This window comes from Eupeodes corollae, chromosome 3 (genome assembly GCF_945859685.1).
Source record: "Eupeodes corollae chromosome 3, idEupCoro1.1, whole genome shotgun sequence".
Classification (NCBI taxonomy): domain Eukaryota; kingdom Metazoa; phylum Arthropoda; class Insecta; order Diptera; family Syrphidae; genus Eupeodes; species Eupeodes corollae.
Window position 1 is genome coordinate 23,600,720 of NC_079149.1, and position 18,572 is coordinate 23,619,291.

Below are 18,572 nucleotides of genomic sequence, written 5' to 3' on the forward strand. Positions count from 1 at the left end.
AAGTTAACTGTGTATACACTGACTTTTCTAAAGCTTTTGACCAACTTAGCCACGGAATTATTTTATTTAAACAAAAAAGCTCTTGGTTTTCCACCAATTTTCTTAGATTGGATCAAATCATACCTTGAAAACAGATCCTACGAGGTAAAATTTAGAAATTGTCATTCAGAACCTTTTGTTGCTCAATCTGGTGTACCCCAAGGAAGCCATCTAGGCCCTTTTCTATTCATCATTTCTATTAACGACGTATCGTCATGTCTACGCTCAAGTGAACTTCTAATTTTTGCTGACGATATGAAGATTTTCAAAATAATAAAGTCCACCCATGATCGTATTCTTTTACAAGCCGACATTGATAGTTTCACATTTTGGTGTTGCAAAAATAGCCTTTTACTCAACCCTTTAAAATGCCAGACTATAACTTTCACTAAAAAACTAATCAGTAACGTATTTGACTACTGTATATCACAGCAAAAACTCTGTCGCTTCTCCACATTTAAAGATTTAGCTGTTTATTTCTGTTCGAACTTAGAGTTTACACATCACATTAATTTTATTGTTAATAAAGCAAGTTCTATGCTTGGTTTTATAAAACGCTGGGGAAAGGAGTTCAATGATTCCTATGTTACTCTTTCTTTGTACAATTGCCATTTTCGTCTTCATCTTTAATATGCTTTGCAGGTATGGTCTACCTATTACAAAATTCACAAAAAACGTATTGAATCAATTCAACATAATTTTATTCCCTTTGCCCTAAGAGTCTTCCTTGGGATGATCCTTGTGATCTGCCTCCCTATTAACATCGTATTCTGCTTCTTCAAATGCAATGATTTTTATTTACGACATTTTTTGTCATATGACCGTTTGACAAGAAATATAGCATCTAGAAACTGAGTAAGGTTCCTAACATAGCTATAATATCGGCACTCTTTGATTCCGTCCAACATATGCCCTAAGTTTTATTTTGCAACTTCTACATGCAGTCCTACACATTAAATACTTAGTATCGTAAAGAGCGCTAGGACTAAAAGAATCAGTGTTGATTTTCAAGACCCAGCTGATATTTTTGCGGCAAATACCGACTTCTGAAATATTTCCTTGAAACTTTCTAAAGTTTTAAAGTCATCTTTCATGCCAGAATGGATTGAGAAGATGGCATTTGAAAGACTTTGATACCACTATCTTTACTGACGGGTCAAAGATGTAGTTTGGAGTTGGGTCGGGAATGTTACCGCAGGTGGAACAGTGTGCCGGAATATATGGCCTACCTATATCAAAAACCGTTCTATCGAACTTTTGTGCAGACAAGGAAGGAAAAACAAAGACGAATTTTCATTTCTCAACGCGATGTGTTGTCAATATAAATGCGTCATCTCTTCATCCGCAAAATGCAAAATAATTACACAAAATTTGTGTGTAAAATAAGAACAATTTCAAGTCAATTGTTTTGAAGATACTCAGCCCTATTTTGAGATTCGTTTTCGATCGAAAGTTATTGGAATTCGAGAAGATTTTATTTTGAGATTCGATCCATTCGAAAGTTTGCTGATTCAATCGAAAGTTCGTTTTTAAACAAAAAAAAACTAAGCAAACTTTGACTTTCGAATGATTCGAATCAAATGTCATTTTTGTGTTGTTCAGATATTTTCTGGTGAATAGCTAAAGAAACATGTAAGTTTTAACCATTTTTATACGATATTTAAACAAAATTGGTTATTTTGACGACTTTTATTTTATAAGGGGCACAGTCACATTCTAACTGTACCAATAGGAAGCAAAAAGAAGTCCTGATAAGGTTGATATAGGAGAACCTGGAGGTAGCAAAGGGTTTTTCTGTAAACCGTGTAGATGCTGACCGGTTGTGGAAAGATGCTGCCGTAAAGCTCCATAGCCATGGGCCTTTGTCTAACGACGGTGCTACATGGAAAAAGGTTTGTAAATAAAATAAGTGAAGTAAAGGTAATAAATGATTTCAAAAATAAAACCAAAAAGAAGTTGGTTGAAAACGAAACAAAAAGCAAGCAGTCCGTTTTCAGCGATAATAATTTATTTCTATTATCAGAATTTGAAGAAGCTATCGTTAGAATTACCTCGCTAACTCAGTCTGTGAGTGGAATCAAGGCCAAGTTATTTAGACTTAATTAAACTCGTATTGAGGAGTCAAATGTGGCAGAAGCGACATCAAAATCAATCAATAACATATCAACGAGCTCTATTAATAAAAATGAAGAACATTTGGTGGAGAAACAGCGATTTATACAAACAAAGAAGGACACTCCGGTTCAACTGCTTCAAAAGCAAAACGAAGTCTTTGAAAAGTTTTTTGCTGATAGGTGTTCTAAGCTGGACAACATAAAATACGAGTTCCATCTTATGAATGAAAATCTGCAGAAGACCCAAGATAGACAAAAACAAATAAGCGAATTAAATCGTCGACACAATCTCGCCTTGGAAAACATAATGCTGCAGAAATTATATTTGAAAAAAAACTTATAGAGATGAAACTTGTGAAGGTCTCTGAAAAACTCTAAGTTGCATATTTCTTTTTTTTGAAATTTACACAAACAAAGAAGTACCGATTGCTGTTATTAGTGATTTAATTTTATTTATTAATTTTTGTAACCATTAACTGTAATACAAAATACAGAAATCGAAATCGAAATTCTTCCACGAACGTTTCGAGTTCCATTGATGTAACTATTTTCATTTTCTGTGTCCACGTTACCGACTGCATTAGAGCGATCTTCAAGAACTAAATTTTCGGCATTATCAACAACTTTTAAATGAATGCAGATGTTGTGCAACGTTGACTATTTGAGCAACCTTTTCGAAGATTAATGTAAGTGCCTTGCCTTGAGACAACACCTGAATCGGTTTTTCAGTAAGCTGATCGCTTTTTCATTAATATTTTGTGCCCTGAAATGTTGAATGTTGTATTTTCTTTCGCAAATCCACTATCAGGTAAACAATATGGCTTCATCACCGACGGTTATAACGGGTATCCTGCGTCGCCTGTGTTTCTTTACTATGAAAGTTTTTCCAAAAATATATCATCGCTCGCACCCAGCAGCCAGGAATTGGTTTGTCCGCCTCCGGTATACTGTCACATGAGATAGCTTCGTGCGCAAGATACTTTCTACGCTAAGGAATCATGTGTTGCACCAGGGTGAATTGCATCTATATACCTTATCGTCATTGCATGGTCGCAGAATTTACGAAATGCAAATCAAATTGATGTGTATCCAAATAAACTTAATTAAAAGCCCTACAATTAAAACATTCAAACTATAAAATCCCTTCCTGTTATAGAATAGATGCCTTATTTCTAGTGGAGGGGCTTTTATGGCAACATGCGTTCCATCAACGCAATCGATTACTCCTAGAAATCCAAATTTTTGGTAAAAATGATCCCGCATTATTTTCTTTTCTTCTCCGTTGAGTTCAAAATGTATGCATTTTGAGCAAAGTTTAGCTTCTAATGCAGATAAAACTTTTTGAATGGGACAGTTTTATACTTGAATCATTCCAATACCAAAATTGGTAGCCACCTCCGGCTTTTAGCAAAATATTATTTTGCTTTATGCTTTTGAAATATGTAGGATTCATTTTCCGAACATTTTTATCAAAAAATAAATAGTCTGCAAAAGAAGTCAGGTTGATCACACTAAATCAAATCAAAATGTCAAATCATTTCTGTTCATTTTCTGCAATGAATATTTTTCATTCGAAATTCAAAATAAACAAAATTCATTCGAACGAATAGACCACTCGAATCAACGTTTCGTTCGAATCTCAAAATAAGCCTGACTTATTTAAGCGTGTTATGTTGCTTTTTTATTAAAAGCTGTTTATTACTTGTCAATATATACAAAATATGACAGATTCAAAAATGACAACTGTCTAGGCATCGGTGTGTTAAGAATAAGGCTTCTTACTAATACTCAATTTTCTTTTCATAATTCTTAATACACTCCTTTTTCATTAAATAAAAACAACTTCTTTTTATGATCAAGATCTAAACAAAAAACAATTTATTTATATTTTTTTTACAAAATTTACAAACAGAATTTGTATACAAATTTGAAGCTTTAATTAATTATTTACAAATGGTGCTTTGCCCTGTAGACACCCTTTGGGTCGTATTTCTTCAACAAACTATCAAAGTCAGCTGGAAGATTCTTACGGAAATGTGAAACTACCTTATCGGCATTCTTCTTTTGGGTTTCAGTACACTTGGAGCAATCACTAGCCAAAGCATCAGGAAGAAGTTCTAGAAAAATGAAATAAATACAAAAATTGAAATTAATATCATTATTTATACAATTATTTTCAACACAAATAATACATTTACACAAAATAGTTCATTAATATGAATTTCTGTCAAACTCCCTTAAAACATCCTCATTCATCATGATGAGCAAATAATATGATTTAAAAAAGCCACATACGAAAATTTTAATTGAAAAATATGTTTTCATATCACAAAAAGTCCTTGATATTATTTTTATGTTTGTTTTAACAGAGATAAATAAATAAACATGCAACTTCAATTAGTATTTATTATAGGTCTGTATTAAAATAAATTAAGTTCTTTTTTAAATGAAAAGAATATCGTAAAACCTAAAATTTAATACTCGAAAGTAATTTATACAAAAAATATCAGTAAATAAATTTTAAAAAATACATAAAATAAAAAAAAATACATAACACCACAAGAGCGCCGAAATGTAGATTTATATAAAAATGTAAATAAATATGCTTTCGACCGGACGCAATAAATTATTAGTTTTTTCTCGTTAATAGCTTTGAGTCTTTTAATATTTATTTTTATTTTTGGATTTTTATATATTTGCCTTGGGAAGTTGGATTTTAAACTAAAAAAAAGACATACAAATATTAAGAAATATATGTGTTCATATAAAAGCCGAGTGTTATCAATTTTTTTAATAAACCAAACAGTACTATCTACTTTAACTTTAAGGATTATTTTACATAGTTTTTTTATGTTGAATGGAATGTTAATCAATTGATGTGGAAAATCAAAGGGTTTCGGAAATTGAGAGAAGTAAAGTCCAAAAAATCCAATCGAACTTTAAACAATAAAGTGTGTAATGTAATTTGAGGATTCTGAATCAGTTAAGTTGACTTGAGATGATTTGTTTTAATGGACTTTGTTGCTATTTCAAAATAAATACTTCTTATTTTCTGCTTTGCTAAGTCCTGGCAGGGGAAAAAATTATATCTTATGCCTCAATTGTCAAAAAAAGGATATCTTAAGTCAACATGAGATATTCTAGATTGAGTTTTGAGTAATTAAAAAATAGTTTAAGCGAATTGAAGATAATTTTTCTTTAAGACTTTGTTAGAATTATGAAACAAATCCGACGAATGGTTTTTGAATCTATTTGGAGCGAAGCGGAAATATCAAAATTGACATTTGACTTACTTTGCAGCCTAATTGTTGGATTCTATAATCAGTTGTAATCATCAGTTGACTTCCGATATTTTCTCACTTAAAAACTGAAGTATCAATTTTTAGTCGAATTAAGATGAAATTTCTCATGAAAATATTGAAACGTTAGTAAACATCTTGTGTTGAGATAAGATATTCGAATGATTTGTAATTTTTTTTGTTAAAAGTAAAGGGTTTTTGAGGCTACGAAAGCAATGTTTTTGAACGAAGAAATAATTTACTACAAATCACTTTAGATTAATTTAATCGCTGAGCTCTGATTAGAAAAAAAACCTTAATCTGAAGCTAAGTTGATAAGATGATCTTACAATGTTTGTTCTGACTGTCAAAAATCTTCAAATAGCATCTTAGTTTTTGAAAATTGCCAATTTTCTATGAAGTTAAATAATGTCTGTTTAAACAGTTGGTTGATTTCGTCCAAATATTAGTCAATTTTTGTATCCTCCAATTTTTAATTGTCTGTTTACACGGATGGAAGACTTTAGAAAACAAAAGAATTGGTAGACTTTTTGGAAGACAATTTTCTTGACAGATGACAGAGAAAATGAGGGTTATATTTTATTTAACTTCCCATCCCGTCTGTAGATCTGTCTTGCTTAAAAGTTTGTAAGTTTTCGTGTTGGGTTAAAAAAGTTGAATTATTTTTAAAAATGCCCAACAAGTTTTTCATATTATTATTCGAAAACAATTTTTACCAATGGATAGATGAATTAAATTAATTTGAGAGATATCAAGAACCGAACATTTCTGTAGATTTTATTTTTGTACGAAAAAAGGTCTTTTGGATTTTTATAAAATAACTATGGAATATCAAAAACAATATTTTCTGTAAAATAAAAAAGTTTGAAGAAAATATTTCTAAATTTTGGAAAGCTATTTAAGTCGAAAGTAAATTTTTACCAGGTTAGGTTTTTATTGTTTGTAAAAAAACTGTCAATTAGATTTTTCTTAAAATTTTACTGAATGTTGACAACAAAATTTTTTAAAAGATGAAAGTAATTTAAAGCCAATATTTGAAAGTTTTGAAAAGATATTTGAGTCGAAATTCAATTTTTACCAACTTTTGTTAAATTTGCTGTAGGTTTTTAGTTTATTGTGAAAAAAATATCAATTTGTTTTTTCTCAAAATTGTTCCCAATGTTCAAAACAATAGTTCTTAAAATATAATACTAGTTTGAAGTCATAACCTCAAATTTTTGTAAAGATATTTGTTTCGAATACAAATTCTACCAGATGTTAAAAACATTATTTTTCGGTGCACAAAATTATTTTGGAGATGAAATCATTTTTATTCGTAAAATTTTCGAGGTGACAACATTTTTTTTCAATTATTTTGATTATAAAAAAACCGTTAATTGAATTTTTTCGAAAAATATATTAGTTTCGTATCACATTACAATACATAATATTAAATTTAATTCAAGTCTCTTGCATCATTGGTTCGTGAGATATTTAGGGTCAACTTAAATGCTATGGTAAAAAAACCACCCACTCAGTTTTCTTGAAAGCCTTGTTTGCATCTTTCTGCAATCTTATCTGTATAAGAAAATTTATTTGAAGTCGAAATCTTTACTGGTTCTTAAGCTTTGGACGACGAAAATAACGTTGCGAATGTACGTACACACTCACGAACAGACATCTTTCTAAAAATCTTTTATTTCGACTCTAGGGACCTTAAAACGTCGAGAAATGTCAACATTTTCAATTCGACAAATTGGAACTATTACAATAGCTTTCTATGGGTAGTTCAAACAAATTTGTTAGCAGAATCCTTCTTCTACGTTCTTTAAAGAACTTTTCAATGTTGGAAAGAAAAAGTTGTTTTTTATCGATATATTCAACAAGTTAACACAACTCATTAGCTCTTAAAAGTTTGAACAATAGTCTTTCAATGGAATTATACAAAATTAAAGTCAATACATTAATTTCTTCTCAAAACATTCAAAAATAAACTTATGTAATCATTTTTAAAGGTGTTTTATGTAAAAACAATCAATTGATTTTTTGAAACCCTTACAAACATCAAAAACAAATATTTTTTACAAATTGAAATAAATATGATCAGTATCCATATTTTTTCAGAAGACTTTTTCATTACATTTTAATTATTTTTCTTTTTTTTTTGTGATTTTTTTCTTAAAAATATAACAGATGTCAAAAACGTCCCCATATGTATAAAATTAGACTTAAGGCACAGATAATAAATAAATAAATAAATAAATTTATTATCTGTGCTTAAGGTATTAACATTTATTTTCTTAAAGTGTTTGAGCTGACAAATTATTTCATAGAAAAAAACTGTCAAATAATATGGTTTTAAACGTCGATAACATTAGTTGTTCATAAGATTGTTTTTTTTTGTTAAGAACTATTATGATAAACAAAGTGTGTACCGAATTTGTTTGAAAGCCTTTTCTACACATTGCGTTGTTAATATTTTGAAAACAAGATTTGTCTGAAGTCGATATCTCTACTGTTTTTTAAGATATGTTGAACTATAAAGGTATTAGATTCTAGAGACTTTAAATCGTCGATAAATCTCAAAGTTCTTAATTCGACAGAAAGTCAAAACTATTAAAACAAGTCCTACGTTTCCTTCGTTTTTGATTGGTCGTTTCTGCATTTAAAACCGAATCTCAAATATTCATTTTTTTTAAATAAGCAAATTCGTATAAAATTGATTGAGCCACTTAAAAATATAAGGTCAATTATTGCGTCAACACAATTGTTTAAATACCAATATGCGGTTTTGAAATTACTTGCAAATATCACAAGTACCTTATTCGAAATACTTATACTCGTAAGTATCACTATCACAAAAATGTTCTTATTTTTTTAAATTTATCTCAATAATTTTAATCTTTCCTATTTTTTTAAACCTACATAAAAGCTGCCCCAAAGGCAAGAAGGAAATAATAAATTTAAGCAGATAATTTATGCAGTCACTGAAAATTGTTTTTTCTGTCCGTAAGCATTTTAAACAAAAGACATTCTTTTGTGATATAACTTTTGCATTTTATCAATTTGGCTGGCGTACCATTTTGCAGAGCGCCATCGGGCGCATTGTTTTATTTTCTTCAACTTATATGAATATTAAAATCATAATAAATCACAATAAGTATGTCCAATGAAATTTTCATGCATCTACAATCTACACACAACACACAACCGAAGAATTGTCCTTGACAAACACGAACGAATTAATTATTTTACTCTGTTGCAGTTGCAAAATGTCCTCCAATATTTTTATGTCCTCATCCTACATACCTATACGAGTATGTTTGTATATTGTTTCGAAAGGATAAGAAAATATAAAACATGACGTATCTATATTAAATTTATTTCAACCTCATAAATATTCATTATGTAGGCATAGGTCGAGTCCAATAAATTTTGTATATTATCCTTCCTTATTAAATATTTTAACTTTTGGTCATTCCAGGAAAGAAAAACAATTAATATCGATCTTGATGTGACTTCCCTGCAGCAAAAATTATATAAGAAGAGATGGAGAAACCCTTTTGAAAAGCCATAACAAGGCGAAGTAAAATTTCCACTTGAAAATATCGGTCGAACCAAAAATTTAAAATCACATTTTTAATATAAAATTTAAGATCTGATCTAATATTAATTTCTAAAATGCAAGTTTTTAACTTACTTTTCAATTCACGTCCTTCGTTTGTGCATGGTCCCTTGTCGTTCAAACATTTAATGTAGTTGGCCAGGACTCGTTTGTTATTCAAAACCATGTCCAAATCAAAGTTATCGAACTTGGTAGTGTAAGTACTTGCAGCTGAGGCAATTGCTAGGGCACAAGCCAAAATGCACAATCCAAGGGTGAATTTCATTTTTGAGCTTTAAGTTTCTGAAAGAAAATAAAACAAAAGATGTAAAAATTAATTCAAAATTCTTAGTTTTTGAAATAAAAAATAAGTATTTATATTAAAATTAGTCAAAACCAAAGAGTGTGCTTATTTTTAGTTAATATGCAAGGTGTGCCATCTAGTGGTTTAGTTTTAAGTGAAATTTAATCTTGACACTGACAGCTGTTTTCTGTTCGAAATTTGAGAGAATGTCAGCGGAATTAAATAAGTCACTACGCTATTATAAATTGAAATATTTGCGAAGGCTAAGCATTGGAGTTTTTGACAAGAAATTTTAGCTGCCAAAACCATATTGCTCAAATAAAAAATTTCATAGCGCCCAAAATAATTTTATTAACATTTTGTTGTTATACGATTTGGGAAATATTAGCAAACCTTTGGACGTTGAACCTTTATTGGGTCTTATGAAATTGCAAATAAAAACTTTCCAATAAAATATCGACAAGATATCAAAAATGTCATATCGCCCAAAAAAAATGTTTCAGAAAAAAACGCCAAAATGCCAATGTCCAAAATCAATGTCATATTGCTCAAATCGATTTTTTAATTATCATAACGCCCAAATTACTCATTGACATATCGTCTAAAAGATGTTATGTGGTTATCAAAATTTGGGCATTCTGACAAAATTATCGCTCAAAGGCAAAAATGAAACGAAAGTCAGATCGCCCAAATCTTCGAAACCTCAAGAAAGCGAGAGAAATATGTTTGGCTTTATTTCACTATCGAAAAGCTAAGGTTAATTTTCAAAGTGAAATAAAAAGAAATTGTTTGTTTACAGTATGACGTAAAAACAGACAAATATTTATGGAGGTATGCTGCCCCCCTGCAACCCGTTGCTGAGGTTAACTATATGATTTGGGAAAGTGCGAAATTTTGTGCATGCAGGGTTTCTTTGAATACGAATTCTTTAAATGCAAAGTAAATTTGTTTACACCCAACTTCGCGCCTAATTTAAACACTATAGTGAGCCCAAGCAGGGGGGTAGCAGCCCCTCGCATACATACCTCACTGCTTATACGCGTCTCAAAACCCAACCACATTGGCAGTATAACTGAGCTTTGTGACTTTTTCTTAGTTATATTTTTAATGACTTTTCTCTTTTTAGACTTTATGTCATTTCATTGGGTGATGAGACATAAGAAACATGCCCAACCCTTACGTCATAAGACCCAAATTCAAAATTAAAAATTATTTTGGGCAAAATAACAACTAACAATTTGGCCGTTCTTTTATTTAAAACTTATTTGGGCCATTTGTCATTTGTTTTGTGTGTTTTTGGGTTATTTTTTAAACTTTTTGGGTTTTGTGACCAAATTTGCGCTTTTTGACATTAAAAAATGGGCGTAATGGTTTTGTGTGAAATTTACAAAAGTTTATTTAAACAAGTTCAGAAAAATGTTGCGAATTTAGGCATCATCAAGATTCCCAATGTCATAGGTTGCACACAGTCCTAAATGTGGCTGTTGTAGCCAAGAGTGTGAGACTCAATTCATTTTGAAGTTTGTATTTTACCTTAATTGACAACGATTTGGAAACGTTAGCAAACAAAATTTCCACACTCAGGGGTTCGAAAAACATGCACGTAGAGTGGTGACTTCATTGGAATAAAGGCTGGCAATAACATTTCTGTCAAGCGTGCCAAACTAACCGTTTGATGTTTTGCACACCAAATTCCTCAATAGTGTTATTAGAAATCTTAGAAATGTCAATTGACTGCCTCGGACCTGAGATTTGACTACTTTGTGACTAGCCGGTAAATGCTAATATAATGAGAACAATTTAATAACAATTCAAGCACTTGAGGCCAATATCATCCAAGAAGTATGTGAACTAAAGCCTGAAACTATCAAAAAGTTCATGGACAATTAATGTTAAAGAATGCGCTACTGTGAAAAAAATCTTTGGTAGCCACTTAAACACTTTTGTGTTCCATTAGTAACTTACAACTCTCAACTATTTCTGTGTTCGAGTAATGTTGTCAGAGATGGAAGGGACCTACAGTTTATATGCCGAATCCGAACGGCTAATTTGAGAGAGCACTTTTTCATGACAAGAGTTACTCTTGGAGGATTTGTCAATTCCTCACAAGAGGCAGTACCCGTGAAAAAAGTAAGTGTCACAGGCAGGGATTGAACCCAAGACCCCTTGTATGACTAACCATCACGCTACGGGTACTACATTGCTGGAAAATATATAAAGCCTTAGACAGTTACACAAATTAATTTAATTCTACTAAAATGTTTAAAATAAACTTGTATTTGGCCCACCCTTTCAGCACCTTCACTCTCCAATGTTTCTTTGGTTGCTCTATTTTCTTGTTTTGTAAATTTAAAGTTGCATAATAAATATGAACACTAACAAATTCAAAAAACAAGAAACAGGTCATTTTGTACGAAGCAAGTTGTTTTCATTTTTTATTTCAAAACTTGTTTCCACACGATTGGACAGAGAGTTCCATCCAGAGAGCTCCATCAAGCCCCATCAAACAGCCGGCTGTATAAAGTATTATGGTGGTACCATGTCGTCCTCTATAAAGTTATAATTACTTTCAGACTTTCTGATTGAATTTTGATACTTTGTCTTTTGTTTTTCATATTCAGCTGATGCTGGTGCTTATTGCTCGTTATTTTCAAGGAGCCGAATAAGAAACAACATGAGAGTTAGCTATTTTTACTGGCCTAGGAAATTTCTTGCAAAATGCGAGAAACATGAAATTTTGCAAGTCATTAGATCCGCGTTATAATACAACTTTTGATGAGTTTCTGACGAGGACTCTTAAGTGAAATAAATTTATTGTGAAACAATAAATTTTTAATTTAAAAATTAGAATAGCAATTTTATTTCTTGGAGGTGATTTATTAATAAAGAAAAGTAATTTTTAAATAGATTGAAAAATGAGTCAATGTGACTGAGATGTTTTAATATTTCCGTCATAGTCATCATCTATGTTCTTAACTACACTTAAATTTATAACTTTTTCGTCGATAAAAGAACTGTATAAAGTATTGACTGATTGTTAATTAAAGTTGCTAGGCTTTCTTGAAATCCATCAGCTAAAAGGTGGTAATTGTCAGTTACGTAACAAAATATCCATGCACAGCTTTTTAATGTATATGTTATAAAACCAACATTTCTGTCAAATTGCTCAACATTCCCTTTCAATATAAAATCTAGTTAACATTTTAATGCATTTGTGTCACTCCAGTAACATGTTTTAATTGTAAGACTTAAACTTAGTTCATTCTATCAAAAAAGGTTTTACATGCTTAGAGTTGGGTAATATCTTAAGGAAATCGCGTCTACATGGGAATCAGAAGTATGGAAAAGACAATAGAGCTTATATACATTTGTTCAATTCAAAGTCAAGTAACAAGTGACACAATTCTTTCTAAAAAAAAGACAAGTTGTGTGAGAAATGACACCACTCATATTTGTAATCATTTTTCATTTCAATATCCCTCAAGTTCGGTGTTTCTATGTGTTAAAATCATACTTAGTCACTTACGTAACGAAAACCTGTCACATTTTCCTTACAATTTTCAAACTTAAAATTTGACATAGTTTAAAATCATGCAACACATCCCACTTTACCCACAAGTAAAATACCCAAAGGCTCTCAGGTATAAATCATGGTGTTGTAAACCAAATATCCTGAGATAAATTTACCACCATGGTGATGATGTTTAAGAGACTTGAATGTACTTATATGGTGTTTTTGGAGTGTATATGGGTTATAGTCTGGGTATATGGCAGAAAATGAACTGAAACAATGAATACAAGTCAGTATACCCATTGCGGATATGCTGATGCATTATACTTTACTGAAGCATCAGCATGAGAAATTTCAGACTACATAACATAATCAGTAAGAGCGATACGGACGAAGGCTTATCCTTCACTTAAATCAAGGCATTGCAAAATTCTCTATGGAAAGTGTTGCAAAAGGGAACTTTCATTAGATTTACCAAAAAGGGAATTAGAGCTGGAAAATGCATTGCAAGTCTTTGTGTGGAAGAGATCCTGATTTGTTCGTTTTAACCATCAACAATGCGGAATTTTTGATTTGAATCTTAATGATGACATTTCATTTCTTGATGTTCTCTGGTCTATAAGACAAAAGACACATTTGGAATGGTTTTCAAAACCAAAACTGTATTCGTGTTCACGTTCGCATTAAGACGTGTTAAAATCAAATGAGCTCTAAAGAAAATTTTTGACATATTTTGAAGAGATGGCATTTTCATTAAAAAGAAAGAAATAAGTGGAGATTCGATGAAATCTTTGAATTTGAATATGATATGATAATAGAGCAGTGAAGCCTCGTCTTCTGTTGACATTTTTCAACTGATAAATCAAAAATAATTGACAAACCTAAGTCAAAACTAAGGGAATCAAAATATTTTCGAATTTTGCAGTTATTTTTAAAAATGGTCGTATCTAACAAAAGACATTTTCAAGCTTAGAATTTCTTCTTTTGAGATCTTTTTATAAAAAGATTTAGAAATTCGTCAAACTTAACGCTTTTTTAGGAAAAAGCATGAAAGTAAAATTTTGTAATACTATCATTTGTAATTCACCTTCCTACAAAACCGAATTTTGGTGTAGAGCTACAATTGGATGTCCGAGACACTTCCTAAAAAGCCTTCTTAAATTTTATGGCAATTAAAATTTTAAGGGGGTTAAAGTTAAATTGAGTTAAGTTAACTTTTTGGCAACTTCCATGAAACTGCAACTGAAACATGAAAAAATGTGGGAGAGTAGAAAGATCTAGGATTTACACAATTGTAATAAACATAAATTGGATATGGTATTTGAGATACCAAAGCAAATATCCAAGTCTTCCTGCCCTGTGTTGACGAAAAAATACAGTTTGGACCGTTATAACTAAAAAACTAATTGACTTTAAAAACACTTTGGGATTTATTAAACGAAATGCAAATAACATTTAGGGATGGTGGTATTTCCCTGATGTCAGCAATTTTTGCGTTATTTACAAAATAGTTAACTGAATCCCTTACAACACCCCCCAACCCCACTGTGACAGGACTTTTTAGAGTGTGCTAAAGATATAAATTTAGTTCTTACCCAAAATTTAAATTTTAGACTTTTTACTATGTAACTATCTAATTTTACGGGCTCCCGGTATAATGTGTGTGAAAATCAACTATCGTACATAAAGTTTGGTTTAATTTTACGGGACGGCATTGAATGTGGACCACACCTAGACGTCAAGTTTTTTTCTGCATTTCATTTGACATTTTTCAAATTTAACCATGGAAGGATTCACAATCGAACAATGATTTAAAGTTATTCAAGCTTCCAAATCCAAATGCATATCGTGCACTTTGTGATTTTTCCGGTCAATTTAATCGTTCAAATGTACGTATAATCGAAAAAATCGTGCAAAAATTTGATCAAACCGGGTCTGTAGGAGATGTGAAAATATCAATGCATGCTCGAACTGCTCGGAATGCAGAAAATATTGCTACTATTCGCCTAAAGAACCGTCCACCTCAACTCGTCGTAGCGGTCATGCCTTACAATTTCACCTGCCACGCTTGTCATATGCACAAAGACTTGCATTTACACAATTACAATGTGTTATTATTGACTCAAGAACTAAAACCTCTTGACCATTTCAAGATTTGTCAATGGTCATAATATTTGCAAGAAATGGCAACAGTGGAAAATCAATTTTCGAAAAATATCATCTTCAGTGATAAGGCACATTTGCAATTCTGTGAATTTGTCAATACGCAGAATTGCCGCATTGGGATGAATGGTAGTCAAAGAGTGATTGTCAAAAAACCAATGCACCCACGAAAAGTGACTGTTTGCGTTGGGTGCTATATGGGCTTGCAGCATCATCGGTTCGTATATTTTCCAAAATGAGGCCTGTCGGGCCATTGAATGGTGTTCGCTATCGTACGATGAAAATACACTTTGTATGGCCCAAATTGTAAGATATGGATGTGTACGATACGTGGTTTCAACAGAACGGTGCCACTTGCGACACAGGAAACGAAAAAATGGCTCTTTTGTGCGACAAATTAAATTCCCGTGTTATCCCATCGGTGACGATATCAATTAGCCGCCAAGATCATATGATTTAACATCGTTGGACTTTTTTTAAGTTTATTTGACAAAAAAATATGTTAGTTCCCAACAATTTAAGAGCTAAAGGATAAGATAATTCGACATATTAACGATACAGAACCTCAAATATTCCTCAGCGTCATCAAAAATTTGGACCATCTGATGGATTTGAGCCTTCGAGGTCACTTCAGTTCCATACAAAATTGAGCACTACCAATATTATCGAAAAAAAAATAAATGATAATATTTTCCTAAAAGATTTGTTTTTTATTAAAAATCAAAATCGGCCCTTAAAATTTAATCACCCTTTATTTCTAAGAATGATTCTATCATTTTAGTTTTTTGGTTGGATTTATGATTAAAAAAGTGTATCTCTTAACTTGACAGTTCAAAAAATAAAAAAAAAATTTAAGCTTACTTCGAATGTGTTATTAAAAGTTTCTATGAATTTTAGTTTAAAGTCTATAATTGTTTCTACAAAGAATTCTTATTTCCTTCCGCAGATGGTCACCTTATGTGAAAGTGTCAACAATTCAAAAAGATTTTAATACTTGTGAAGAAACGAACAATAATATCACTATTATTCTTAACCCATGTCACGAATATAGTTTTCACAGTAAAAAGACCAAAAAAAAAAGGCAGGGCACTACAAGTTAAAGTAAGAAAAAGAACTTCTCTTCTTAAAAGATAAAAGAAAAGAAAACCTTTATTCTATGTTCAAATTGTCAGAAACCAAGCTGCAAGGTTTGAATATACAAAGTGAATAGAAAAACAAGTTCCAGAAGTGAGTGTGGTTTTATAACCTTGAACTTGATCACATTATCTAGGTTACGTATTCGTATATAGATTTAAAAAAATACATACAAATTGAGGAATTTAAAGTTCTTCTACGATCTTTAAGATTTTGTTTTTGTTTCTCATTAGTATAAAATGTATACAAGGCAATCTTTTACTTATTATTTTAAAATTATACTTTCACTCAAATCCATACTTTCCATTAGGAAATTGAAGTTAATAAATTTTTGCTGAAAAACTCAATTTTCTCAAAATTTTCAGATCTAAGCAAGTAAGCATCTTGAATAATTTGTTCATCTTTGGTTTCAAGAATATTTAATAACTTTTTCTCTTGAATTTCTTATTTCTTAAATCTGACGGAAGTCTTAAAAGTGAACCTTTTTTCTAAGAAATCGAAAGGTTAAAAGAGGAAGAATAAAACATAAACACACATAAATAAAACCCCAAAATAAATAAAAAATAAGATGAAGGACATTCCAAGAAGTATCACAAGCTCATAATCTATCACTAAGTTTATAAATCACTTTTCTTCATTTTTAATCTGACAAGTACAAGGTTATTTAAGGTTAAATGTTCAATTTCAATTTAAAAGACAACAACAACAAAAAACTCAACCCACAAGTTATTAACATATTTATATACCAAACTCAACTCAACTAAAGTCTATTTTAAACCATAAACAAATTGATATAGTTAACTATTCTATTTTTTTTTTCATTTTGTCCGGTCATCTGCCTGAGAATTTTGAATTTTGGATTCAATTCATTATCATAATTATGTCGATTAACTTTAAGCAAGTATGCTTATTTTATTGAAATCGATTTATCAGAAACAGTTATGGAAAATAAGCGTGAATTCCCAAAAACAAATTATAATCAAAACATTATCTCTTGGTTAAATGTTAAATTTATACAAATTAGTTCAAAATATATTCTTGTTTTAATTTTTTAAATCTTTTAGGTAGTCAAACTTATTCGAAACAATTTGTTTATCGGGGGAAATTTCCAAACTGTCCCCAACAACGGCTTGACCACTGACGACATTTGTATATGTAGGTACAAAATATTAAAGTTAGCCAATCGATGTTAACCTTGAAACACTAATTTATTATTGTTTAACTTTAACTGTGGAAAGCGGTCTCCATCGCCATAGTGAAAATAATATGAATTTAGTTCACTTACACTTTATAAAGAGTCACAAATTTTGTAATAAATAAATTCAAATCACATAAACACGAGTTGGATTTTCCGTTTCATATATATATGAAAACCGCCTTATTTGAAATGAAGAAGTATTGAGGAAAGGTTCAATAACCGCCAACCTTAATCAATTCTACGTGATACACAAGTTCGAAGAAAGTACCTATTTAAAACCTAACCTTAACTAAAATCGAATTGAAAATGACAAATCAAATAATTGATATCCAAATATTTGACAAAGACACAATTGTTAACACAACAACAACAACAAAAGACACAAAATTTCTTAACACCACCGAAGAAAAAGAAAAAAGTTAAATAAAACTTTTCTTAAAAAAATTACATCGAAAACGAAAAAATCACAACAACTTACTTGAGTTTCGGCTTAAAAGGCGAATAAGATGTTCCTGATGCGAAAGCAACAACAACTATAATTAAATTCTGGTCACGTTAAAGTGAAGATACGAGTATTTCTGGAATCTGGACGTAGCGTACGTAGGAACAACGTAATCCAAAGTTAGCGAAAACAGAAACTTAAAAAACGAGAGGAAGATTTATATTCTACCACTCTGGTGCTGCTGCCGGTTTGTACGACGGTGGATAGTTGGACAATGACAATATCACTTAACACCCTCGAGACTTTATATAGATTGGTTAAGAGTGTCTCGTAATTTGTTGTTGTAGCTTTGTGGTTAAAGTAAAGTTGTTTGGTGATGATTATGAGCAGCAGCAACAACACCAGTAGCTACTTCTAGTTAAGGCTTGTGGTTGGATCAAGACAACATGCATTAAGTTAGGTCTCAAAAACTCTCTATAGTTTAGGTAGTGATGTTGGTAAAATTAGAGACCAATAGTTGAGATCATTTTTTTTTTCATTTTTTGGGACTTTGATATTTAACAATATCAATTTGGTTTGATTAAATTATTAGCATGACGTTTAAAAAATTATAAATTTCTGAGAATATTTTTAGTCAATTTGACAGAACAGGAACATTTATTGTAAACAAAATTCTTGACCAAAATTCAATTCAATTTTGATTTCACTTTTTTTTGTATTTGAATAGTTCGACAGAAAATACTTCATTAAGAAGTCGAACCATACTGATTCTAATCTCAGGGTTT

General features: G+C 30.9%; 1 protein-coding gene across 1 annotated transcript; it reads right to left on the reverse strand.

Annotated features, from left to right (window-relative positions):
• Positions 1-3,996: 3,996 nt before the first annotated feature.
• LOC129952653 (ejaculatory bulb-specific protein 3-like) lies at positions 3,997-18,074 on the reverse strand. Its single transcript, XM_056065398.1, has 3 exons — positions 17,824-18,074; positions 9,132-9,338; positions 3,997-4,270 (listed from the first exon to the last, which is right to left on the reverse strand). The coding sequence occupies exons 2-3, from the start codon at positions 9,319-9,321 to the stop codon at positions 4,101-4,103; spliced, it is 360 nt and encodes a 119-aa protein (XP_055921373.1). The 5' UTR covers positions 9,322-9,338; positions 17,824-18,074; the 3' UTR covers positions 3,997-4,100.
• Between the last annotated feature and the right edge of the window lie 498 nt (positions 18,075-18,572).